Source organism: Peromyscus eremicus, chromosome 22 (assembly GCF_949786415.1).
Source record: "Peromyscus eremicus chromosome 22, PerEre_H2_v1, whole genome shotgun sequence".
NCBI lineage: Eukaryota > Metazoa > Chordata > Mammalia > Rodentia > Cricetidae > Peromyscus > Peromyscus eremicus.
Genome location: NC_081437.1, coordinates 23,819,601 through 23,844,586, shown reverse-complemented (window position 1 = coordinate 23,844,586; position 24,986 = coordinate 23,819,601). Strand labels below are relative to the sequence as shown.

At 42.1% G+C, this 24,986-nt stretch overlaps 2 protein-coding genes and 1 non-coding gene across 4 annotated transcripts in view; 2 read left to right on the top strand and 1 right to left on the bottom strand.

Annotated features, from left to right (window-relative positions):
• Hadha (hydroxyacyl-CoA dehydrogenase trifunctional multienzyme complex subunit alpha) overlaps positions 1 to 11,382 on the bottom strand; it is a 34,389-nt gene extending 23,007 nt beyond the window's left edge. The window contains exons 1-5 of the mRNA XM_059248656.1: positions 11,080 to 11,382; positions 4,442 to 4,483; positions 3,856 to 3,926; positions 1,912 to 2,045; positions 345 to 483 (exon numbers count right to left, since the gene is read on the bottom strand). Of these exons, the coding sequence (XP_059104639.1) occupies positions 345 to 483; positions 1,912 to 2,045; positions 3,856 to 3,926; positions 4,442 to 4,483; positions 11,080 to 11,146 (453 nt within the window). The 5' untranslated portion in view covers positions 11,147 to 11,382. The remainder of the gene's footprint in view (positions 1 to 344; positions 484 to 1,911; positions 2,046 to 3,855; positions 3,927 to 4,441; positions 4,484 to 11,079) is intronic.
• Positions 7,709 to 7,780, top strand: Trnaa-agc (transfer RNA alanine (anticodon AGC)). The gene has a single exon. It is a non-coding gene; the product is annotated as a tRNA-Ala (tRNA).
• Positions 11,383 to 11,418: 36 nt separating the features above from the next.
• Positions 11,419 to 24,986, top strand: part of Hadhb (hydroxyacyl-CoA dehydrogenase trifunctional multienzyme complex subunit beta) — a 36,800-nt gene continuing 23,232 nt past the window's right edge. Inside the window, exons 1-4 of one of the 2 annotated variants that reach the window (XM_059248657.1) lie at positions 11,419 to 11,546; positions 21,096 to 21,170; positions 21,256 to 21,297; positions 24,491 to 24,590. In XM_059248657.1, coding sequence (XP_059104640.1) covers positions 21,104 to 21,170; positions 21,256 to 21,297; positions 24,491 to 24,590 — 209 coding nt within the window. In that variant the 5' untranslated portion in view covers positions 11,419 to 11,546; positions 21,096 to 21,103. Of the gene's footprint in view, positions 11,547 to 18,216; positions 18,250 to 21,095; positions 21,171 to 21,255; positions 21,298 to 24,490; positions 24,591 to 24,986 lie in introns of those variants that run through there. The other variant, XM_059248658.1, reaches the window with a different exon arrangement.

Sequence of the window (24,986 nt, the reverse complement as noted above, 5' to 3'; positions counted from 1 at the left end):
TTCGGAGGTCTCAATCAGATGTAAGAACATGAACACAGGTCACACTTCTGAATCTTTGTCTTGTGAACCCAAACCAGGTATTCAGATGTGAGAAAGACTTCTTCATAGGTGCAGTTCAAATCTCAGCTGTAAATGGAAACAGTACTCCTTGGCTCACTGTTCTGTGTCACTTGATGCTTGTCATGAATTAAGAATTAAACCCACTCAGATGTGTGACAGCTAAAATAAAGCCAACTCTACTCAGAAGACTTTTCTGCAGGAGAAACCGTAGCCTAAAGGCTCACGGTGGCACATGGCAGCAGTGAGTGGGACAGAGTCTGCACAGCTCTGGAATACAGCCATACCTCAAGTCCTCCTCCCAGGCAGGATCCACTGATGGCGGCTACAACGGGCTTCGGGGACTTTTCCAGTTTCTCAAACATCCTCTGTCCTTCCTGTGATATCCGTGTTGCTTCCTGGGGGGTTGTGCAAGAGGCTAGCATGCTGTAGTAGAACAAAAAGAACAACACAAAAGGAGAGATGAAACTGTATCCCACTCTGTATAAGACTTCACCCACTATATACTTAATCTCAGCATACATCAATATTTGGCAATGAGTCTTCAAACACAAAATGGAACATGTTACACAATTTCTTTGGCTTCCTAACAAACCATTGACCACAAAGCTCTAACAAGAACATCGCCTGGTAAACATTTTCACTCTCAGACAGTTCTAAGGTTATGTTCTGGATCTAGTTACCCTCTTTAAGCTCTTCTGTGGTCTTTACCTATCTGTCCCCCACTGACTCGCAGCTTGTGTAAAGGCTTCATGATCGCTCCCTACACAGGACCAGCTGTTCTTCCACACACACCCTTATGAACAGAGAGTAAGATTTCTTTAGTACACACACCTAGACAAGAGTATGTGGCTGGAACACATGTGCTGCTCCCTGCCCCGTGTGTGTGTGTGTGTGTGTGTGTGTGTGTGTGTGTGTGTGTGTGTGTTTGCTCACCTGTGCAGGCACACGTGGAGGTCAATGACCGTCAGGTGGCTTCATTTCTTACTTTGAGACCGGGTGACCCATCAAACTCACCATGCCCTGCTCTGATGTGGATGCTGGGATTCAAACTCAGGCCCTTGGCCTAGCAGCAGGCATCTCACCCCGAGCCATCTCCCCAGCCCTTGGATTTTTGATTTTACTAAATACTGACAAACTGTACTCCAAAGTGGCTATACCAGTTGGGATTTCTACCCAATTTTTAAATGTTTGCTGGTCTGATGGATGAAAACTGGGCACTCGTTCTTGGCTAACATAAGGAAAGGCTGTATTTAGTCATTTACGATTTAAGCAGCAAGTCCCTCTATTTCATCAACTTTATTACACTCTGGAAAATAACTTTAAACACAAATTTTGGAAGAATTCAGTTCTATCTTCTTCTTTTTTTTTTTTTTTTTTTTTTTTTGGTTTTTCGAGACAGGGTTTCTCTGTGTAGTTTTGCGCCTTTCCTGGAACTCACTTGGTAGTCCAGGCTGGCCTCGAACTCACAGAGATCCGCCTGGCTCTGCCTCCCGAGTGCTGGGATTAAAGGCGTGCGCCGCCGCCGCCGCCGCCGCCGCCGCCGCCGCCGCCGCCGCCACCACCACCACCACCACCACCACCACCACCACCACCACCACCGCCCGGCCCAGTTCTATCTTCTTTTAAAGAAGGTTTATTTAGCCGGGTGGTGGTGGTGGCGCACGCTTGTAATCCCAGCTCTGGGGAGACAGAGGCAGGCAGATCTCCGTGAGTTCGAGGCCATTCTGGTCTACAAAGTGAGTTCCAGGACAGCCATGGCGGGTACACAGAGAAACCCTGTCTTGAGAAACTAAAAAAAAAAAAAAAAAAAAAAAAAATTTAAAAATACGTAATTAATCAAGATAAACTTACTTGATATCAGCACCTGCGACGAAGCAGCCGGGCTTTGATGAGATAAGAACAGCACTTTTGATTTGGTCATTGGCCCAGATTTCATTCATAACTTCTATAAACTCTGACTGAACTTCTTTATTCAATGTGTTTACCTACAAGAGAAACAGCTACATCTAAGGGTTTAACTACAAGTATCACATATATGCTATCACTGTCAAATATGTCTATGCAGCAGACGTACATGTAAGAAGAAAAGGAAGTCTGAAACCCAACCATTTTCTGTCAGGTGGCTTTAGCCAACTATTAGTACCCTTTCCTTTAAAAATAGGTCTCAAGAGCTGGAAAGACATTCAGTGGGTAAATGTGTTTGCCATGTGAGCCCAACAACTCAGTTTGATCCTTATAACCCAAGGAAAGGTGGGAGGAGAGACTCAACTTCACCGTCACCCCCAAATACATCATGTGCACACAACACAAAAGCAGTGGGGGTGGCCTCGGAAGGGGACTCCGATGGCCAGGCATGGTGGTGCTTCCTTCTAAATCCTAGAACTCCAGAGGCAGAGCAAGGCAGGCTGCTGTGAGTCTGAGGCTGGCCTAGTGTACACAGAATGTTCCAGGCTGTCCAGGAAACACACACACACACACACACAAACAAAAATAAAAAAGCGAATATGCAGTCATATTCCTAAGAATTCGGACCATATGCAGGGTACAATTAAGTCTACGAATATTTATTGGCAGGGGAGGAGGAGAGAATCTATAACAAAAAAAAAGACTCAAAATTAGACAGTATGGTCTTCACTTTGTATATATATTCAACTTTAGACAATCAGGGAAAAAATTCTTAGACTTGTATCATTGGTTAGTCAGTATAGACTAACGCCAGTGAAGGGACTGGCTCCTATTATCATTAATTTGTGATAGTTGCCAATGCTTCATCTAGGTCCTTCTATTTCTTACAGGGCTTTATAGAGCCCAGGCTAGCCTTGAACTCTGTAGCCGAGGATGACCTAGATAATTTCCTATTTGTGCCTCTCAGGTGCTGTGGGCCACCATGATTGGCTTAATTTCTTCTATTTCATACAGGCTTCTAGCGGCAATGTTTTTTTTTTTTTTATTGTATGACACCTTTATACCAATTTGAGATGGGGAAAAGAATGAACTCCTGCAACAAAGCATTGCTGGCAAAAGACAGGTTCTGCTGCTGTACTGTTGAACTTGCCAAGATCCAGGTTCTATTTTCACATAACCTGATTTTTAGCACGCAGACTATATGAGTCATTCAGATCTTGCAGGAAGCTCGAGAGCCAAGTGTCCATATTATCCCAAACAACTTACTATGAATAATGACTATTCATAGTTAGGAAGATACTGAAGGTAGATTTAATCAGTGTATGTTTAAAACAGGCGGATTAAGTCTTATCAACAAGCTTATTCTATCATTCTCATTCTAAACAATAACAGGCTAGTTTCAGGACCTCTGGAAGAGCAGTCAGTGCTCTTAACCTCTGAGCCATCTCTCCAGCCCCCCTGTCTGCTTTTGAAATAAGGACTCACTAAGTAGCCCTGGCTGGTCTGGAAATCACAAGAGATCCACCTGCCTCTGCTTCCCCAGTGTTGGTGTTAAAGGCATGCACCACCAAGAAGGAATTGTTCTTTTCTTTTTTAAATCGAGACAGGGTCTCACTGTGTAGTTCTACCTGACCTGAAGCTCACTATGTAGATCAGGGTGGCCTTGAACCCACAGAGATCTGCCTGCCATTGTCTCCAAGTGCTGGGATTAAAGGTGTGCAGCACCACCCCTGACGTCAAGAAGGAATTCTCATACATAACATCTGACTATAACTAACAAAACTTTAAAGCCATGTGACAGGTCTACTTCTAGGCAGGTAAATTTCATTTATATTTAGGATAGGATTCATAAATGTAGTTGGTAGAAATTAACTAAAAAAGTTTAGGTACCTTTGAATTGGGTGAGTTAATCCGAATAACTGCCACATCTCCTTTGACTCCATAATTAATATGGCTTCTGGCTAAAAAAGAAGACAAATGTGTTTCTAAACATGCTTATTGTAAAATAGGTCTACAACGTGATGTTAAGATCAAATATATACATACAAGTACCATTACAGGGACTGAGAAGGTTGTATTTAGGACACACACACACATCCCCCATTCACTTTCCTCCCTCCAACCTCTCCCACACACTCCCCTTGCTCTCTCAAATTCATTGCCTTGGCCTCTTTTTCTTTGTTGTTATAAATATGCACATATATATATCTAGGGATACACACACACACATTTAGGAATATATATACATACATATATATTGGGATATATATGTGCATATATGTATGTACACACATATATGTACACACATATTTAGGGACACACACAGGAGGCCGTGAATTTGAGGGAGAGCAAGAGGGGGACATGGAGAAGTCGGAGGAGGGAAGTGAATGGGGGATATGACATCACTATATTGTAATTTCAAAACATCAAAGTATAAAAAGCAATGTTACGCACGTAAACAAGAAAGACAACTTACTCAGCAAAGCAGAAGATGTTGTGAAGCTACGGCAAATACAGCCTGGAAGGAAAGAATGTTTCAAAATTATTTTGTGAAATACACTTTCTGTAATAACTGTCAGATCAGCAAAACTAAAAACCCAAATCTGAGCAATGTATTCTAGGCCGTTATTGTGGCTACTCCATTATCGTTCTCATTTTAATTATCAGGGCAAATGATGATCCAGATAGTAAGTAAGGTAGGGAGAGGATCCCCTTCCCCAGAAAAACAAAGGAGCACACATCACATCTCTAGAGTGTGTGAATGTGTTACAAGCAAAGGGCTAAGACTGCAATGGAATTAAGATCGACCTTAATATAGGGACAGTATCATGGATTATCTAAATGGGCTTAGATAACCACAAAGGAAGTCAGAGACATGTGACCATGACCTGGCTCCAGTTTGCTCAAGGAAGGAGACGAGCTCAAGCAGAGAGCACAGGTTGTCTCTAGAAACCAGAAAAGTAAGGTTAACGGCTTTTCCTCATGGCCTTCAGAAAGAACAGAGGGTCCTGTCAACATCTACTTGAGCCTAGTGACATCCATTTCGGTGGTTCCCTTATCAGTTCCCCACTCAGGATCAAACCCAGGCCTATTGTACGCTAGGCAAACACTCCACCACAGAGCTATGTGTCCTTGGCCCAAGACCCTCTAAAGACCTCTGACCACTATAACTGTACACTGGGGAGGCAAAGGCAGGTGGATCACTCTGATTTCCAGGCCAGCTAGTGAAAGCATGCTTTAAAAAGAGTGCTTCTTGTTTTCCTATAGAACCTGAGTTTGGTTCCCAGCACCCATGGAGCTAAAAGGCTCCAGCTCCAGAGGATCTGATGCTCGGTTTTGGTCACCATGGGCACTCACACACATGTGGCATACACTCACCTGCACACTAACACATAAATAAAAATAAACCTTAAGAAAACAAAGAAACAAAAAAGGCCACTGGGTGTGGTGGTGCATACACTGAATCCCAGTACTCAGGAGGCAGAAGGATCTCTCTGAATTTGATGCCAGCCTGGTCTACAGAGTGAGTTCCAGACCATCCAGGGTTATATGGTGAAGCCTTGTCTTAAACAAAACATCAAATCAAGGGGCAACCCCTGGCTGCTACAAAGGGAACATTCCACATTATACTTTGCTGGTTTAAGCATCCTAATTGAATGCATCCTATATTGCATTCCACAAATAATATTCCCAATCTTTGGATAACAAAATCCAGACACTGTTCTCTGTGGCTCATCAGTTGGTGCTCATCACCTACTAACTTGTTTAGGTTCTTCATCAATACCACAGAGAGATCAAATCATAGGACCCCAGGCCTTTGCTTCTAACTACCATTTTGCTCACTGGCTGTCTTTGGCTAGCAGCCTCAACCCTACAGGAAAAACAGCCATTGAGGTCGTCAGCAGAACTGGTGTGGTGGTCCACACCTATAAGACTAGCATTTGGGAGGCACTGAGACTTAGAAGATCATGGGTTCAGGGCCTGGGACAACCTGGGTTTCTGTTGTCTTCTTCTCTTTTATCTTCATTTTATTTGAGATAAGGTTTCACTGTGTAGCCTAGGCTAGGTCATACTGTGTAGTTCAGTATGACCTAGAATCCTTGAATTTATGATCCCAAGCACTGAGATTATAGGCGTATTCCACCACACCTGATTTAGTAAGCAGTCCTGGCTAGCCTAGAGGAACTTGTTATATAGATAAGGCTGGCCTTGAACTCACAGACATTCATCTGACAACAATGAAGGGTGTGCCTCACCATGCTTAGTGCTGAGGTTTATTGAACCCAGGGACACATGCTAGAGAAGTACTCTACCACTGAGTTACATCTAGTCCCCCCAAGACTATCTCTTAACCGACACTAGACATTTCAATAGTTTTTGAATAAGGCTAGCTGTATTCTGGTTGGCCATGATCAACTCTGTCTAGCTTAGTATATAATTCCTATTCTCCTGCCTTAGAGTGTGAGAAGTCCACTTGTCTTGCTGCTAAGGACTCTTCTGTCCAGAGTTCCTATTAAACTATTGCACTTCAGTAATCCTAGACCCGTCTTTCATCAGTCTCATGATCTCTCTCTCCCACCTGTAGCAGTCCATTCTCACACTCCAGGACTAAGTTTTTCTATAACAATGATTGATTGGATCTTCTGAGTACAAGCACACAAAGGTTTGATTCTACCCTGCTCCAAGCAAGCTCTAGGTGGCAAGCAGGTTGTTCTAGAGTAGCTCAGAGGCAACAGCCCCTAAATGCAGCTTATGGGCCTCTTCAAAATACCCTTTCTTTCTCCTTCATCACGGTTCAAACCATCTCTTCCACATACCTCTTTAATCCCTCCCTCCTTTCTCCACACCATCCCAAACTTGCCCAATTATCCTAGGAAAGTTGTCTCTTTCCGTAGTTGAAAAAATAAAAACAAATCACTTACTTGATCAGGTGTTATACACCTAAACACCTGCATTCAGCCACCTTAAAGCAGTGGTTCTCAACCTGTGGGTCGAGACCTCATTGGGGGGCATATCAGATATTTACATTATGATTCATAACAGTAACAGAATTACAGTTATGAGGTAGCAATGAAAATAATTTTATGGTTGGGGGTCATCACAACATGAGGAACTGTATTAAAGGGTCACAGTATTAGGAAGGTTGAGAATCATCCCCCGAAAGTAGTATCAACTATTAGTTACTTCTTTCTTAATATTAGTTCTGATCTTCAACAAAATGTACATGGCTCTAAACTTCCCCACAGAACTTCACCTTCAGATTTCAACTGTATGATCCTCCTCTTCCCTGCCTGCATTTTGGTCTTTAATTATGATTTAGTGTTCTCACTGCTACATTTGCAAACCAAGTTATAACAAATCTCTTCTAATATAAGTTCAGTCATTACTCAACAAAAGTTTTTACAGTAACTTGAACCGTCATGCAGCTTTCTAGGACACTGGGGTAACAAGTAAAAGTAAAAGGTCTTAGGGCTGGAGAGATGGCTCAGGGGTTAAGAGCACTGGCTGCTCTTCCAGAGGTCCTGAGTTCAATTCCCAGCAACCACATGGTGGTTCACAACCATCTGTAATGACATCTGGTGCCCGCATCTGGCCTGCAGGGATCTATGCAGGCAGAATACTGTATATGTAATAAATAAATCTTAAAAAAAAAAGTCTTTCTTGGTGGAGCTTGCCTTCCAGGGCAGTCCAGGGCAGCAGAGGATATGGTATTGAGTCAGCTTCTGGGGACATAAATGAAGAGTTGAAAATAGCTCAGTGGTAGAGCGTTTGCCTAGCATGCACAAGGACCTAGGTTCAAGACCTGGTTCTGAAAAACAAACTGTAAAGCAGAAATTCTGTGGGAAAGGAGCATGGGATGATGGGTAAGCTAACTAGGAATGAAGGACACCGGCATAAGAATGGACTAATGGAGTACAGGCAGGGAGGGAGGAGGGAGGAAACTAAGGACAGGAGTGACAGGATACAAACGCTGAAGCAAACCCAAAACCAACAAAGAAACCTAACCAGTCAGAACAAACCAACCTCCAAACCAAAACACCACCCTACAAAAGCAGCATGGCGGCAACTTCATTCTGAGGTCAGATACTGCTAGGCAGCCAGCCTAGCTAGAACTTGTGGTTCTTCTGCCTCCGTGGGATGCTGGGACCACAGGTACCTGTCATCACTCAGGGCAGCAGAGTCACTATCTTAAAAACCAAATATTTGTGCTTTAAAGGGTGATGTTGCAAGCTGGGTGTGGTACCACACCTCAGGGAGGCAGAGGTAGGCAGATCACTAAGAGTTCCAGACCAGCCAGATCTATTGAGATCTTGTCTCTAAAAAAAATTAAAATTAAATACACACACACACACACATTATTATAAAAAGAGTTGGTGCTCATTAGCCTATTGGTTAAGCCATTTTCATTCTTGTTGACTAACCTCTCTTTGGGGTAAACACACTCCCACACACTTACACAAAACCTCTTCTAAATCAACAGAGACAAAAAGCAAAGAGAAAGAACAGTAAATGCACAAACATGTAGGAAAAAAAAAACCAACCCTAACCACAGTCAACTGAGTGGAGCTGAAGCCCATGCTAACTTTGCTTCTGGAATCCAGCCTTACCCCACGCCCAGCAGCAAAGCTTATGCTACAGCCGCCGCCGGTGAACTTTAGCCTACATTCTCAGTGCCAGCAAAAGGGAAACCTTTGTCCTACTTTTCAATCACCTTCATATGTAACTCAAGAAAATAGCTACAAGATCACATAAAACTATAATCTGTGGAAAGAGTTGGATTATGCACACAACTTTGAAAATGTTACTTTAGTTCATAGCAATTTACAGCTTTTTCAAAATCCAACGTTGGGACAAGGGATGGGATGGATTAAAGAAGCGAGAGTCAGATTCAAAAATACCACAATATCTAATAACTGCCTTTCATTTCCTGTAAAATCCTTCTACCACTTACATACTTGGGAATTAGAAAAGTAGGAATTAAGCGGATATGAAGGTCAATTTGTGAGTTTTTGATAGTCATACTAGAGTGTTCTAAAACTTCAATAATTAGAAGGTTTACTCTTTTCCCAGGAAATGCCATAGTTCACTGGGCATTTAGCAATGTCTGCACAAACCCTCAGGGTCAAGGACAGACCTGTTGAGTCTAGACTCTAAATGGCAAATCCGGTGTGCCATTTAAAACTGACTTTTTACATATTTTTTCAAAGTGTATAAACTGCTATTAAAATAAACTGTAGTTATAACTGACTACACTTTCTTAATGAAAACATAATACAATTTATATATTAATATTTATGTTTCTATGTAGAAAGACAGGAAAATCTGGCTGTTAGCTTTTCATCACCTATGTAAAATGGATAGATTACTTTAAAAATTCTCATCTATATACAATCATTACTTTCAAGGGCTGAAAAATCAATAACATTTATTGAGAACTTATTCTCATGATAAGCGGTTTTATACCTAATGTAACTTCTTTAGACTTAACATGTAATTGACTCCATTTTACCAATGAGAAAAAGATGCTGAAATTAATTCCCAAGGTCACCAGAAGGTAAGAGACAGATTCAACCCAGAAGTCAGAGTCCATATTTAATGCCTTTAAGTGTTCCATCCTTCTCCTGCCAAAGAAAACATCTCTCATTCATTTTACAGACGAGAAAGCCCATTTAGATTAAAGCACTTGTCCAAAGTCACACAGCTATCTACTGACTAGAAAACATGTGACCTGATCATCACTCCAGTGTTGGACCAGCTGCTAATCCATAAAAATACCTTACAACAAATGGAGGAGCATATATGATTTTTCCCCCTAAAACTGTTAAAAATGTGTTAAGGAAAAAAATATAAACTGCAAGGAAATGCAACCACGTGCAAACAGAAGACATAAAGATAACAATGCTTTTTTCTTAAATTCCTTCCCAACCGTAACATCATTTCTTTCTTTTCTTTTCTTTTTCTTTTTCCTTTTTTTTTTTTTTTTTAAAAAAAAAAAAAAAAAAAAAAAAAAAAACAGGGTCTCACTATGTAGCTCTGACTGGCCTGGAACTCACCATGTAGACCAGACAGGCCACACACTCCAAGATCCACCTAAGATTAAAAGTGAGAACCACTATGTCCGGGCCCACTCACTTTTTTTTTTTTTTAATTTGGTAGTGTGGTGGTAGTTTTAGCTGTTAAAAAAATTCAGTGAATTCACTTAATTAAATGTCTTGAGAGGTAAGAAAAGTAAATTATACCTGTACACTTTTGTGAGGAAATTTAAAGTGAATTCATATTACAAATTAAAGTCTCAAGGTAGCTGGTATCAAGTATGATACGTAATAAGTTAAAGTTCCATTAGCCCTTACAGATTTGGGATGGCTCGGAAAAGACCGTTTTCTACCGCCACTCCTTTAACCCTTTCACTACCAGCCTGACGAAGAAGAATGCGAGTTCATAGAGCCTGACTCTGTATCGGCTGAAACAAGATTAGAAGTAATTCTTAAAACAATCTAACATTTCGTTCCTCAAAAAAAAAAAAAAATCAAGTTTTTCTAGTATTTTAAAAATATTTCTTCCCCTAAGTTGGAGAACCTCCGGTTTCAATCTTCTATACATTCACACCAGGATTATTGAAAAGTGCGAGAGTTGAGCTCTCCGCAAAAACGGTTTTGACCGTAGCGATCCGGTAGTGGCAGTGATCTGCAAGGCTAGTCAATGCCACCGAGAAGCTTGACAGGTATCTCTAAAGGCGACCAAGGTGCGGCAGAGCCTCAAAGATGCGACAGAATGGGTCTCCGTCCTCCCGATGTAGCAGGGCCAAGACCATCGTTAAGGAAGACTAGAGGGGCGTGAGCGCAGGGCTAAGGCAGAGAGACCTGCGCAAAGTGCCAGAGTGAGTGGAAAGGACTCGGGAAAGTTAGGGAGAGCCTGACACCCCCGGAGTAGGGCGAGAGCAAGTGACAATCCCTTCGTAAGGACACAGGAAATGGGGTCCCGGGACAGTAACCACCGTTTCCAGGGGGCCCGGGAAAGGGGTGGGGAGGAGACAGTGAGGGGCAAACGCTGCTACCCGCCGCCCCAGTTCCTGCAGGCACTCCGAGACTCTCCCGAGCCCTCAGCCAGGCTCACCTCTGGAGCGGAGGATCCTGAAGGCAGAGAAGCGACTGAGACTGCCAATTGCCCGGGACGCCACCATCTTGATGAGCAGAAGAGGACGAAAGTAGAAATCTCTTCTAGCGGGGGGCAACGGAGACGGGGACTTTTCTTTTCTCGGCTTGTCCGGCAGGGCGCCCGATGCACTGCCTTACTAAAACGTAGACTCTTGAGTAGTCGCCGGTCCTTCCCCCTTCCCTCTTGCTCCCAACTAATCGGGCCGAAAGGATGATTTCCTCTGAAGGAAGACCGAGGACCTCCGAGGACGGGGCGGAGTGTCTGACTTTCTAGTCAGGCGCTCAGCGGGCAGCCCGCAAGGCCGCGGTGCTCGCGGGCAGGCGGAGAGGGGTCCTTGCGGAACGGGAACCGCCTCTCGGCGAGGGCGGGCGCTTGTCATTCTGGACTTGACCTTGTTGGGAGCGGCGGCTTTCGCGGTCTCTGAGGTGCGGCGCGCGATTCGGCTTGCTTCTGACTTTCCCCGCAGACAGGTCCCACTTCCCTCCCGACTCCTGTCGCCGGCACCCGCGGCCCCTTCCCTTCCCTTCCCTGTGAGGGTCGACGTCCCGGGAGCCGGACAGGCTGCGGAGTCCGGGCTTCCGGTGCCAACCGACTCCAGACGGGCGGCGGGTCGCCTTCTGGCGGAGCTCGCCGCGGCGGTGTCGCCTGTCTCCGCTTATCGCATCGGGTTTACGAACGGTTTGCGTGTGTGTGTGTGTGAAACGCTGGGCTGTGGCCGAGCGTTGTCGTTCCCCCTGCTTTACGCGTCTAGGCGGTCCCGCGGCTGTGGAGGTGGAGAACGCGTCATTAAGTGCGGGCCTCCAACCTGCTTGGTGAATCAGGATTCACGGGGCATTTTCTAACCCATTTTTCTAAACCCGGCGGACATCTGGGCATCCCCTGCCAAAGTAGCCGAGTAGCCGGAGTCGTTGAATCAGAGTGTGTGCACTGGTAGCCACAGGTGGTAGAACTAGACTTAGAGCCTTCTACTTCTAATTGAAAAGCTCTTCACGTCGCCTGCCTGCCTGCCTGCCTGTGGGTTGTGTGTTGTTTGCTTTGGTGCCGGAAAGATGGTGCTCAAGTCAACGGATTGGGTTCAAAAGAAAGTAAAGTCAGCTTCCCGTGCACTGCACCATTTTTTTTTTTTTTTTTTTTTTTTTTGGTTTAATACCCTCTATCCCCAAGTCTCGATCCTTTTTGCACTTTCGGTGATTTGACAGGCTCAGAAAGATTATATAAATTTCCTTCTTTGTGGTAAGCCCGGGATTCAAACAGAAATGGTGCCCACTCATTAACCGATTATTCTGCAAGAGAGGAAACATGAAATGGCTATGGAAAGAAGGGAGCTTTCTGTTTTAAAGCTCAAGTCAGGCTAAGTCCTGCACCAGCAAGAATACTTTAAGCTGAAAACTAGACGACCACTTAGGAGTAAATTGCAAAAAGGAATCCTTCTGCCCATATAATTCTCTCTACTGCACCTAATTTCATATAACATGTATTTAGATCAGTGGTGGGAAACTTTTTGTAAAGGGCCACCCAGGAAGTAGTTTCAGTTTTGTGAGCCCACTTTGTGCTCTGTCATAGTCTTTCTTCTGTGTTACTTGAAGCTCTTTGATTTTTTTGCTGTCCTGGGCATGGAACCCAGACCCTTGCACATATTAAACACAAACTCAACTGCCGAGACACACACACTCACATCCACACACACACCCTTTTGCAACTCTTTGAAAAAATGTAAAAACGGGCTAGGAATGTGCCTCCATGGTAGAGAGCTTGCTCAATATGTTTCCTAGCTTCACTGTTGGTACTTAAAAAAAAAAAGTAAAGAAAAAAGAAAAATCCCTTTATTGAGGCGTTTGGGTTGTCCTTTGCTAATGCCTGATTTAAAGCACTTTTTTTTTGTTTGTTTGTTTTTGGTCCCCTTCATTCTCAGTGAAATTAAAAGTTCCATCAAATAAAAAGTGTTTTTTTGATCCTCTGCACTTTAGTTCAAAGGCTTAGAGGAGAGCTATGTATATTTATGTCATCACCCATTAATAGCAGACACATAAATAAGCCTTACTAGAGATCAGACAACATGTACCTGTATCTAGGTGTGTATTTAATTATCTCAACAACTCTAAAATTGTCTACATTTTACTGAAGGTCCAGAAACAGAAACATTGAGCAACTTGTTGAAGGTCCTACAGCTAGGGTGCAGCTAGGATTTGGACTTAGACCTTGGAGTCTGTTCTTAACTTCGATGTATAGTAACTGTTAAGTCACCCCAACTTGCTTTTTTGTTTGTTTGCTTGTCTGTTTTTTGAGACAGTATTTCTCTGTGTGGTTTTGGTGCCTATCCTGGATCTCGCTCTGTAGCCCAGGCTGGGCTCAAACTCACAGAGATCCGCCTGGCTCTGCCTCCCGAGTGCTGGGACTAAAGGCGTGCACCACCACTGCCCACCTCATCTTGTTTTTTTATGCTTTACCTACCGTCCCATAAGATAGTATAGTTGTTTTTTTTTTTTTTTTTTTTTCCAGACGGTCTCTATTATGTAGTTCTGGCTGTCCTGGAACTCACTATTTAGACCAAACTGGCCTCAAACTTATAGAGATCTGTCTCCCTCTACCTCTTGAGCGCTGGGATTAAAGGCGTTTACCACTGTGCCTGGCTGTATAATCTTATAGTAAGTCTCTAGTTGCATTTTCATTTAATACATATTATGAACATCTTTTCATGTCAGTACATACTTGTATATCTTGCTTCATTTTCTCCCAAACTGCTGAATATTCATGATAGATTTATGATATAACTATTTCTGTCAATTCCTATTTAGGTTAGTTCCAACTATAATACTATAACGAGCATTTTGAGTATTCCTATAGAGATCAATTAGAGGAATTATTGGACTCAGGAATTCAATGGTAGAATATGCCTGTAATCCTAGTACTCAGTAGGCAATAGGTTCAGGGCACCCTGGGTTATATAGTAAATACCAGTCCAGCCAACGCTGCACACTTAGTCCCTGTCTAAAAAAAAAAAAAAGCAAATTGACAATTTTGATGGTAACATATGCCTGCAATCCCAGCACCTAGAAGGCTGACTAATTTAGGAAAATTATGAGTTTTTGGAGAGCCTAGGATAACAAAGTCAGACCTTGTCTCAAAATAAAATAAAATTTTGATAACTAGAAAAAGGCCTTAGCAATTTATTCTTGTATGATTGGAAAGTCAATCTAGTTAGATTGCTTCTTATCACAACCATATATTTAGTTTTCATTTGTCTGATAATCCCAGAATTGTGTCTTGCTTTATATTTTATTTATTTCTTTGAGATGGGCTCACTATGTACTTCAGTTTCATGCACTATGTCTGGCTGGTTTTTATGAATCCCCCTGCTGGAGATGGAATTTAGCCACTGGCTTGCTTTAAAACACATTTTTTAAAAGGTATTTTTTGGGGCTGGAGAGGGGGGCTCAGCAGTTAAGAGCACTTGTTGCACTTGGCAGAGGATCCAAGTTGGAGTCCCAGCACCCCTGATGGGCAGGTCACAATCACCTGTAACTTCATTCCATGGTCTTGAATACCTTCTTCTAGCTTCCATGGGCACTCATAGAGATGCAAACACATAAATAAAAAATAAAAAAATCTTTAAAGATTTCTTTTTTTGTTAGTGTGACTATTAATTCTATTGATTGATTGATGCTGGGGATCAAACACAGGCTACGTAATAGACAAAGCTCTGCCTTTGAGCTGTACTCTAAGGCCCTGACATTTAATTTCTTATGTGAACTGCTTATTTGTTCATTTTTACTTGTGATCTCCATAGCAGACAGGAACCTGTTTGGTTGCAAATAATAGAAAATTCAATTAAATTTAGGGATTTATTAGTTCCTGGACCATCAGTGAGTGGGTTTCAGATAGAATCTGACCAGGGCTACTGTTTTTTGTTTTTTCATAAACTTTTCAGTTCTGTCTTCTTCTGGTGTTGGCTTTGTCCTTAGGTAGCATTGTTAATACTTGCAAAGCTACAGCCATGGTAGAATTTGGAAGGATGTGTTTTAGAGCTGCAGGCAGAGAACTTGAGGATTAGACCGAGTAAAGCAGGCCTACATCGGTACCCATGGTCAAGGCGAGGTGCTGAGTAGGCCTGTCACCTGAACCTTTAATCCCTGTAGCAAATAAGATTACTCTGATTGGTTCAATCCCATGTAAACCTCACTAACAACTGCATTGTATAGAAATGCATGCTAGAGCAAAATATAGATTAAAAATTACAGATTTTTTCCCTTTAAATTTGAAACAAGCTCTTTATGAATTGTACTAACCCTTTTTTGCTTTATATGTTACAGATTTTTATTTAAATGTATTCTTTGCTTTTTAACTCAATTTTAGTATTTTTTTTATTGTGTATAGGTTTAAAATACTTTAGTAATCAGATATGTTAACTCTTGATTTATGGCTTCTAGATCTTCCTCATCTAATGGGAGGTGGCTTCATCTAATAGGTGTTTGCTGTGCAAGCATGAAAACTGAGTCCCCGTAAGCTGGGGTAAAAGAAGCTGGATATGTAGCTTTGTGGATCTGTAATCATAGCGCTAGTGGAGAGAAGAGAATCCAGGGATTGCTGTCCAGCCAGACCAACCAGTTAATTGACAAACGCAAGCTTTAATGAGAGACTGTATCTCAGAAAGTAAGGTGAAGAAGTGATTGACCTCTAACCTTCACTTCTGTGTACACACACATGCACACACATATTCTCTGATCTTTTTGTTTTGAGACAGAGTCTCACTATGTAGCTCTGGCTGGCCTAGAACTTACTGTGTAGACCAGGCTGACTTCAAAATCATAGAGATCTGCCTGCCTCTACTCGAAGTGCTGGGATTAAAGGCATGTGCCATGTTGCTGAACTCTGGTATTTTTATATTTTTAAATGTTTTTAGATCTTTTATCTACATGACATTTTAAAAAAAATTTATGGTGTGAACTATGGATGGACCTTATTTTTTTCCAAGTGATTAGTCATTTCCCAGTAAATATATTGATCAAGCCATCTTTCCTCCATTTACTTTAAACACTATATTATATATTATATTATGACATCTTACATCTTTAGGTATGCTTGTCATAAGATATTGTCATAAGATTTCTGAGGGTCAAGAATCTGGGCTACTTGGCAGGATGGAGTTTCTTAGGAGGTTGTCGTCAGCACGTTGGATGGGTGGTAGTCATCTGAAGGCTTTCCTGTGCCAGAGGATCAGCTTCCAAGCTCACTCACATGGCCATTGGCAGGAAGCATCAGTATACAGGCCTCTCCAGAAAGCCAGTGACTTTCCAGCTGGCTTCCCTGGGAGTGATCTGAGAGATGAAGACAGAAACTGCACTATTTCTCCTAGCTTGATTTCAGAAGCCATGCATCCCTTCTGACACAGAGCAGGGCAGTGGGGGAGGCAGTCACAGAGTACAAAAGCCAGGAGGAGGATACTGAGGTCAGCATCCTTAGAGGCTGGAGGCTGGCCACTACAGCCATCCTTGGAAACCGTAAGTTTCTTACTTACTTAAGTAAAATCATGTTTAAAAAGTAAGACAGTGAGGTGGGTCAGTGAGGTGGCTCCATGGGTAAAAGCTCCTGCCACCAAGCCAGAGGACCTGACTTGAATCATGGAACCTCTTGGTAGAAGGAAAGCTCTAACTCCCACAGGTCGTCCAGTGACCTCTACATGTGTGATGTGGTGCATGCTCACCACACCCCAGCTAACAATTACTATTTTTTATTAACATTTATTTGGGGGGAGGCCCATGGCACTCATGTGGAAGTCAGAAGACATCTTATAGGAGTTTGCTGTGGTCCTGGAACCTGTGTGCAGCTTGGGACCTGGAACCCTGTCTAGGGGCAGTGAGGGAATGAAGAAAGGACAAACACTGAAGAAATGACAGGCGTGTACAGAAAAGCTGGGGTCAGGTGGGGTGTGCACACCTCTGGAGTGACATCTCCCACTAGAACTTGGAACCTCGTCAGGTCTAGTATGTACAGCACATGGGGAGGGGTTAGCTTGTCTGCGAAGGAGGTATCTGTAGGAGGTGTCTGTTGGTAAAATTGTCTCAGGCTGTAAACGTCCAGGAGAGGAAGCTGTGGTTCCTAGTTTCTGTACCCTCTGGTCACTTCATTACACTTGGACTCCTCCTCACCACCTGCCCCAAGGAAAGCTTTGCCATCCCTCTGAGCCTCCCCAGGGCAGGCTTTACCATTCTTATGGGGCTAAGGCGTTAGAGCCTTTGGCATGGCTGTGTTGATGTCAACAATACACATTCATTTTAGGACACTACTCACTTAGGGCTTCCTCTGCTCCCTGGAGGAATTGGTTCTCTCCTTCCATCATACCAGTCCTAAGGATCAAACCCAGGTCCTCATGCTTGATGGCAAGCACCTTTACCTGCTAAGCCGTCTCACCAGCCCCTAACAATTATTATTTTTTTAAAAATTCTTTTTAGTTTTATTTGTGTGTTTTGCCTGCATGTATGTATGTGCTCCACCTGTGTGCTTGGTGCCCATGGAGGTCAGAAGAGGAGGTCAGATCTCTTAGAACTGGAGATATGAATGATTGTGAGCCACGATGTAGGTTTTAGGACCTGTAACCAAACGCAGGTCCTCTGTAAGAGCAACAAACGCTCTTAACCCGATAAGTCATCTCTCTAGCCCCATCCTAACAATTATTTCTTTGTTCGTTTGTTTGTTTTTGTGATAGCATCTCACTATGTAGCCCTGGCTGACTAGGAACTCAATATGTAGACCAGACTGCCCTTGAACTTACAGAAATCTACCTCTGCCAGGATTAAAGACATGTGCCACCATGCTCTGCCTAACAATTGTTTTTAACATTGTACTCTAGGTGTGTTTTAATGTTATTCAAGGAAATATAAATATTTTTCCCTCTTTTAATAGGTGATAGCATGCAGTACACACAGACAAAAACTTATTTTTATGTATATGGGTATTTTGCCTGCATGTTTGTCTATGCAAGACTATGTGCTTGATGTTTGCAGAGGACAGAAGAGAGTGTTGGGTGTCCTGGGACTGGAGTTACAGACTGTTGTGAGCTTCCAGATCTTTAACTTTTGAGCCATCTCTCCAGCTCTTATTTCCTTATACAGCATTGCGCTGATTGCTATGGTATGGCTTACTTAACGTATTCCCTATTTGTTGTTATTCTAATCTTTTTTTTTTTTTAAATTAAACTTTTTCCTTTCTTTTTTTTTTTTTTTTTTTGGAGCTGAGGATCGAACCCAGGGCATTGTGCTTGCTAAGCAAGCGCTCTACCACTGAGCTAAATTCCCAGCCCCTATTCTAATCTTTTTTATTATAGTGACAATCAGTACAGGTCATGTGCATAATATCTGTCATATAAGTCCATGGAAGTGGAATTGTTAGAGCAAAAGTTAAGTGAACATACAGTGTTGGAAGGTAATTCCAAATTGCCCAGCATAGAGTTTGCACCAGTTCACAGCCTTGGTGCAACGAGTGTTTGTACATATACTGCCCACACAGTATAGATCAAACCTTTGGGCTTTTGCTAGTTTAACAGATAATTATATCTCTATGGTTTTAATCTGAATCCTCTTATGAATGGAGCAGAGAAAGGCCCTCCCCCCACCACCGCATTGTGTGTGTGTGTGTGTGTGTGTGTGTGTGTGTGTGTGTGTGTGTGTTTTGTGATGTGTCTCTGTGGCCTTGTGTGCATGCAGGTTGATGTTGGGTGTCTTTATCTCTTTCCACCTTTAGTCCCCTCCCAGGGTCCGGGAAGAATCTACAACCAGCTGATAATTAATCTTTGATGAAAAGAAATGAATCTATGTACACGAGACTCCTAGTTCATACACTTTATTAATTCTGTGATAGTTCTTTCTCTACACAGCTTCTATTCTTCTCTCATGTCTAGCTCCTTTCTTGCTTGATTTCTCTATATTTATCTACTGTCCCCCTCTAGGTTCTATCTTAATTCCTTCATCTAGTTCTGTCCCTTCTAGGTTCTCATCTATCTAGTTCTTTCTCCTATCAGCTCCTCTTCCGTCTCCTTCTCTCTCATCTGGCTCTTCCTCATCTTGTTCTTCTCCATCTGGCTCTTCCTCATCTTCCATCTCGTTCCTCTAGTCCTCTCTTTTAGCCCTTCAATCTAGTTCTTCCCCATCTCAGTTTGTTCCTCTCAAGTTCTTACCCATCTAGTTCTTCCATTCTCTTTTCTCTTCTCTCCCTCTGCCCTGGAAGTCCCGGTATATAAAGGGAGAGTCCAAGCTAAATTGTGTAAAGCTATTACTTAATGCCACCTCTCTTAGGCGGTGTCTCCTTGTGGAATTTACCTTAAGTCAGGAGACTTGCCTGTGGGCTGCTATCATTGTTAGTCCTTGAAAGTTGGATGCCCCCCTGGGCGGTGTCTCCTTGTGGAATTTAAATCAGGAGACTTGCAAGTGAGCTGTTATCATTGTTATCCTCGGAAGTTGAGCGCCCACCTGGATGGTGTTTCCTGTAGTCCTTGAAAGTGGCTAAGGGAGATAATCTGATTCCAGAGAAAGCCTTTCCTGAGGCTGCTCTCCAAATACCTGGAATGTGTATGTCCAGAGAGTGATCAGTCCACACTGTTAGTCCTTCTTAGGGAAAAGTCAGTTCGGAAAACTGTGAAGGCACACATGATTTTCATAATAGAATACAGCTGATATATAACAAGCCAAGTAACACCAAAAACTCCTTGGGATTTGGCTTCCTCTGGAGGAATTCCCTGATTCCTCCAGGTAGTGACTTTGCTATAACCAGCTGAGTTCTTATGATATATTCCTGTGGCCTGCAGCACACCTTTACTTTTTGAGACAGGGTCTCTGAACATGAACTTTATTGATCAAGCCAGCAAGCTTCAGGGGACCTCCAGTCTCTGCCCTGCTCCAAGGCTGGGGTTATAGGCATGTGCTGCTTTTTGTGGCTTTTTATGTGGGTTCTGGGGAGCTGAACCAAGTTCCTTGTACTTGTACGGTAGGCACTTTACTGACTGAGCCATCACCCCAGCCTCCTTTTTCATACATTGAATTGAGCAATCTATTCATAGCTTGTGCCCGTTTACTTTCTGTTTTCTTCATATTGATTTGTAAGAACTTTAACCTTTTTCCCTAAGTTGGCATTGTCAATATATTTAAAATATTACAAATTTCTAATTTAAAAAGTATTTTTGGTATAATATTATGCTTAGAAAAAAGTTGGAAGTATAGTACTACAGTAATTTTTCTAGGAAGCTAGAGAAATGGCTCAGTGTTGAGAACACTGGCTATCCAAGAAGTCCCAGATTCGATTCCCAACACAGTATGGTGACTAGCAAACAATAAACACTGTTCCAGAGGACCTGACTATTTCTTCTAGACTTTGGGCAGTGCACACATGTAGTGCACAGACAAACAGGCAAAACACTCATCCACATAAAATAAAAATTAAAAGTGTTTCTATTAGCAGTTGAAAATAAATTGCTGACTTGATAGTATTTCACTATCTCTGAATATTTTAGTATGAATCCCATTCAAATACCAACATTCCACAAAGCCTTCTACATATTCAGAACACAACCTTCAAAATCAGGAGGATAACTCTGGTGATTTCCTGGGCATGCTCTGCAGTGTCTCTGCTGCTTTGGGTTGAATAAGAAAGGCACAAACTCCAAGGCTAGACTGCCTGGGTTCAGATTCAAGCTTTGCCACTTACTGGTAGTCGGTCTTTAGGCAAGTCACTCAATCTCTGTTTTACTTTCCTAATCTCTTAGTAAGGATATACTGTTCATTGTGAGGAATAGATATTAATGCTTAGAACAGTTGTTTGTACAATGGCGAAACTATGTCAATATAGTTATAATATTACTAGAAAGAAAAGAATAGTTGATAATGGTATTTTATGGTGGCTGTGGATGAACTCATTAGAGTTCATAGACTGTGTACACTACAGATTGCTGAAGTAACCCAAGACATACTTTGTTCTTTTCTTTGTAGATTTCAGAATGACTACCATCTTGACTTCCACTTTTAAAAACCTTTCTACTACATCAAAATGGGCCCTCAGATTTTGTAAGTTCAATTTTTCTTTTTTTTTTAAGTTTAGATTTATAAACATTGTGCATAGCTATTAAATGATACACACTTTTTTTTCCAGCTGTAAGACCTCTGAGCTGTTCCCAGCTAAGATCTGCCCCAGGTACAGTAATTTTAAAACAAATATTTCTCCATTAAATGTTAGAATTCTGTATTTGTGAATTCTGAGTGAAACTCAAACTCACATGTTAATTCTTCCCCTTTTATGATCAACATGAGTGTCATTATTACCTTCAAATAAAATATGTCTAGTCAATCAGTAACATTACTTTGGGCTTAAGATAAGAGAAGGCTGCTTCCTGGGCCTTAGCGCTTAGAGAGTCCTGAAGGTTCCATAAACTCTGCTGGGTCAGGTTCTGTAGCCTCTGGCTGTCAGTCCTGGAAAAGATTAGTTTACACACTGTCTTGGAACCATTGTGAGCCCCATGTTAACTTTTGCAATTTGTAGTTAGTGGTAGGCTTCTCTGTTAAATATCTTCTTATCTCATCTCAAGAGGACCTGTTTCTGAAATAGAGGTAACTGGGGAAATTAGTAAATAAAGGAAGATGTTTAGCTATCATGAAATGAAAGAGGAGGGAAATTCATTGATTTGATGGGGTTATGTAGGTCCTCAATGAAACCCAATGAATTAGGCTTCTTCACTGTTGAAAAATCACTGATAGGTGCAAAAATTTCCTGACAGATCGTCAAAAATTTTTTCCTCCTTATCTGGACTTTCTATTGACTTGTTTCTGATTTTAGATTTATTATATAATATATAACTTGTGCAATGGTTTCATAAAAAAAGTACCATCTAGGATCAGGATGTGTACTCTGTTCCAGTTCGGCATCTTTTTGGCCAGTGTGGTCTTGAAATGACATCTCTATGTTTTAGTTTCCTTCTCTAAAAAGAAAAATACGATTGCCAGCTTTATGTAGATATGAACATATCTCTAAGTTCTTTAAGCACTGGGAATATAGCTCAGTGGTAGAGCTCCTACCTAGCATGTTCAAGGCCCTGAGTCAATTCCCACCCTATACTGGGGGAAAAGATCAAAATCACAACAAATTTGAGGTTGGAGATAGAGGTCAATGGTGGAACACTTGCCTAGCACACTGTATTCAACCCACCATCACCACAGCAGCAACAACAGCAAACAAACAAACAAAAGCTCTTTGTAAACGAAAGTCAGTATGGTTGTGGTGGTATTATTTTTCCTCAGTATTCTTAGACATCTGTTGCCTAATCTCAACTAGAGAAGTACATTTTCTAGAGCCTCTAAATTTTTACCAGAATATAAATTTCTGTTGTCTCCACAAAGAATAATAAGGGATAATTCCTTCCTGACTTATGTCACCTTTCCCCTAATTTAAATGTTCACTCAGGCTTTTGCTTTGCACAGTCACCCACGTAGACCTGACCCTTGCCAAGTAGTAGAAGGTCGTTCTGGTGGCAACAGAGAAGTCATTTTTCAGGCATTTAGACTATTCTCTGTTGTCCCGTAGCCGTTTTTAGTGTGTTATTTTTTCTTCCTAACTATGTGGTAGGCTCTGAAAGTCATGAGACTTAAGCCTTTTTGTGTCCCCAGTGTCAAAGAGTATCTCCTAAGTGATTTGTGTTAACACTGATGTTGATAACGGCACAAAAAGACACTGGATAAGCAGAGGAATGTGACCAGCGGTTTTAGGGTAGGGAAGGGCATGTGCCTGTGCCAAGCAGTCATTTGAGTGTTGCTGCTTGACAGGCTGTTTGAAGAAATGGGAGCAAAGGATTACAGGATTTATTGGTGTTCTGTCATCTCATGAACCGTGTCTGGTGGAAATTTTGGCTGATTTGATGATTATACTTTTGTTTCTCTGTGCCCTTTCCCTGGCCTTTCATCTCATCTCCGTATGTCTTTTTTACTCGTTCTTTTCTTTGCTCTCAGAGTTTGTGCTATCCCATAACTAACTTGCAGTTGACTTCAGTTTACCGTTGTCTTGGTTCTTTTTATGGCATCTTTTCAGACTCTGCTAATGGGTATTTCTCACCATGTTTCTTTACTTGGATTCTTACCAAAGAGGATCTGGCTGGCACAATTTATCACTTATTTGCAGATGACACGAATAACTAATTGCTATAGTTTATGGAGTCTGAGTGTACACCCCAAAAGGTCATGAGCTGGATGTTTGGGCCTTGTGGTAATACTGAGAAGTAGTAGAACCTTTAAGAAATGGTACCTAAGCTGGATGTGGTGGCACACGCCTGTAATCCCAGCACTGGAGAGGCTTAAATAGTAGTAGTGTTAAGAGTTTGAGGCCAACCTGTGCTACATTGTGAATTTGATATGTAGCAGTACCCTCTGTTTTATTTTTTTGTTTGTTTTGCTTTGTTTTGTTTTTTTAAAAGGTGACCTCAAAAGGAAAGTAATTTGGTCATTGGTATGAGGCACCGACCTTTGAGAGTGATTGTTTTAGAATGAGACCACCCCATGTGCTTGTCCTCTTCTGCACATAGACATTTTTCTCACTGCTTCTTTGCTGTGTTATGTTTAGCTTTGTAATAACATAACCAAGTAGACCTTCACCCGGACCTCAGCATACACCATGTAGTTAGATTCCTTAGTGTTCAGCCTCCAGTATTTTGTTGTAGAAAAAAAATGGTGCTAATATATACTAGTCAACTACTTTGTTGATTTGTTGGTGGGCCTGGCATACCTCCTCTGAATCTGATCAGTTTGTGCCTTGGATTTAGAGTTATGACCATGTATGACTGTGCCATTGGCAGGGACTATTGTAGCTAGAGTTTTCCTGCCTGGCCCACAGTCAGGACAAATCTCTCTCACCCGCCAGTCCCACAGCCGCTCAGACCCGACCAAGTAAACACAGAGACTTATATTGGTTACAAACTGTATGGCCGTGGCAGGCTTCTTGCTAACTGTTCTTACAGCTTGAATTAATCCATTTCCATTAATCTATACCTTGCCACGTAGCTCATGGCTTACCGGCATCTTCACATGCTGTTTGTCATCATGGCGGCTGGCAGTGTCTCTCTGACTCAGCCTTCCACTTCCCAGCTTTATTCTCCTCCTTGTCCCGCCTACACTTCCTGCCTAGCCAATGGCCAATCAGTGTTTTATTTATTGACTAATTAGCAACACATTTGCCATACAGAACATCCCACAGCAGACTATAAACAGGACAACTCTTTTTAAAGGAGACTGTAAGAGAGAGCAAGCATAGCAAAATGTATCTAAGCAAGTGTGCCACTAGAGCTACCTCCCTATCCCTGATTTCATATATTTTAATTAAAAGTTCTTTGAACTTTATCTTAAAGCTGTCCAGACCAAGTCAAAGAAGACCTTAGCAAAACCCAATATGAAGAATATCGTGGTGGTGGAAGGTGTCCGCATTCCGTTTCTGCTGTCAGGCACTTCGTAAGTATGAAATGGTCATGTTGGTCGTTTCTCTTTAAGGGACCGTTTGAAGTAGTCTTTGTAGGTAACAATACCATTAGTGGGAGACCATAGGGTGAGTACTTGTATAAAGTCCATATAGAACAAGTCAAATCAGTGTAATATATAGTGGCAAGATATTTTATCCCTTCTCATAAATGAGCTTGCCGTTTATGGTATAGGCTGAAATAGCCCTGATTGAAAGTCCAGTGTAGATCCAGATAGCATCTTTTCCAATAAGGCTGTCTTTTTCTTTTCTGGAACATTATTTCTGTAGGCACAGTTTGTGCTGAGGATGGCCTGTGAAAATTCTGAAATGCTGAGAACCTACTGCTTCGGTCCTGAACATGACAAGACTTGAGCTGACACAGCTGATCC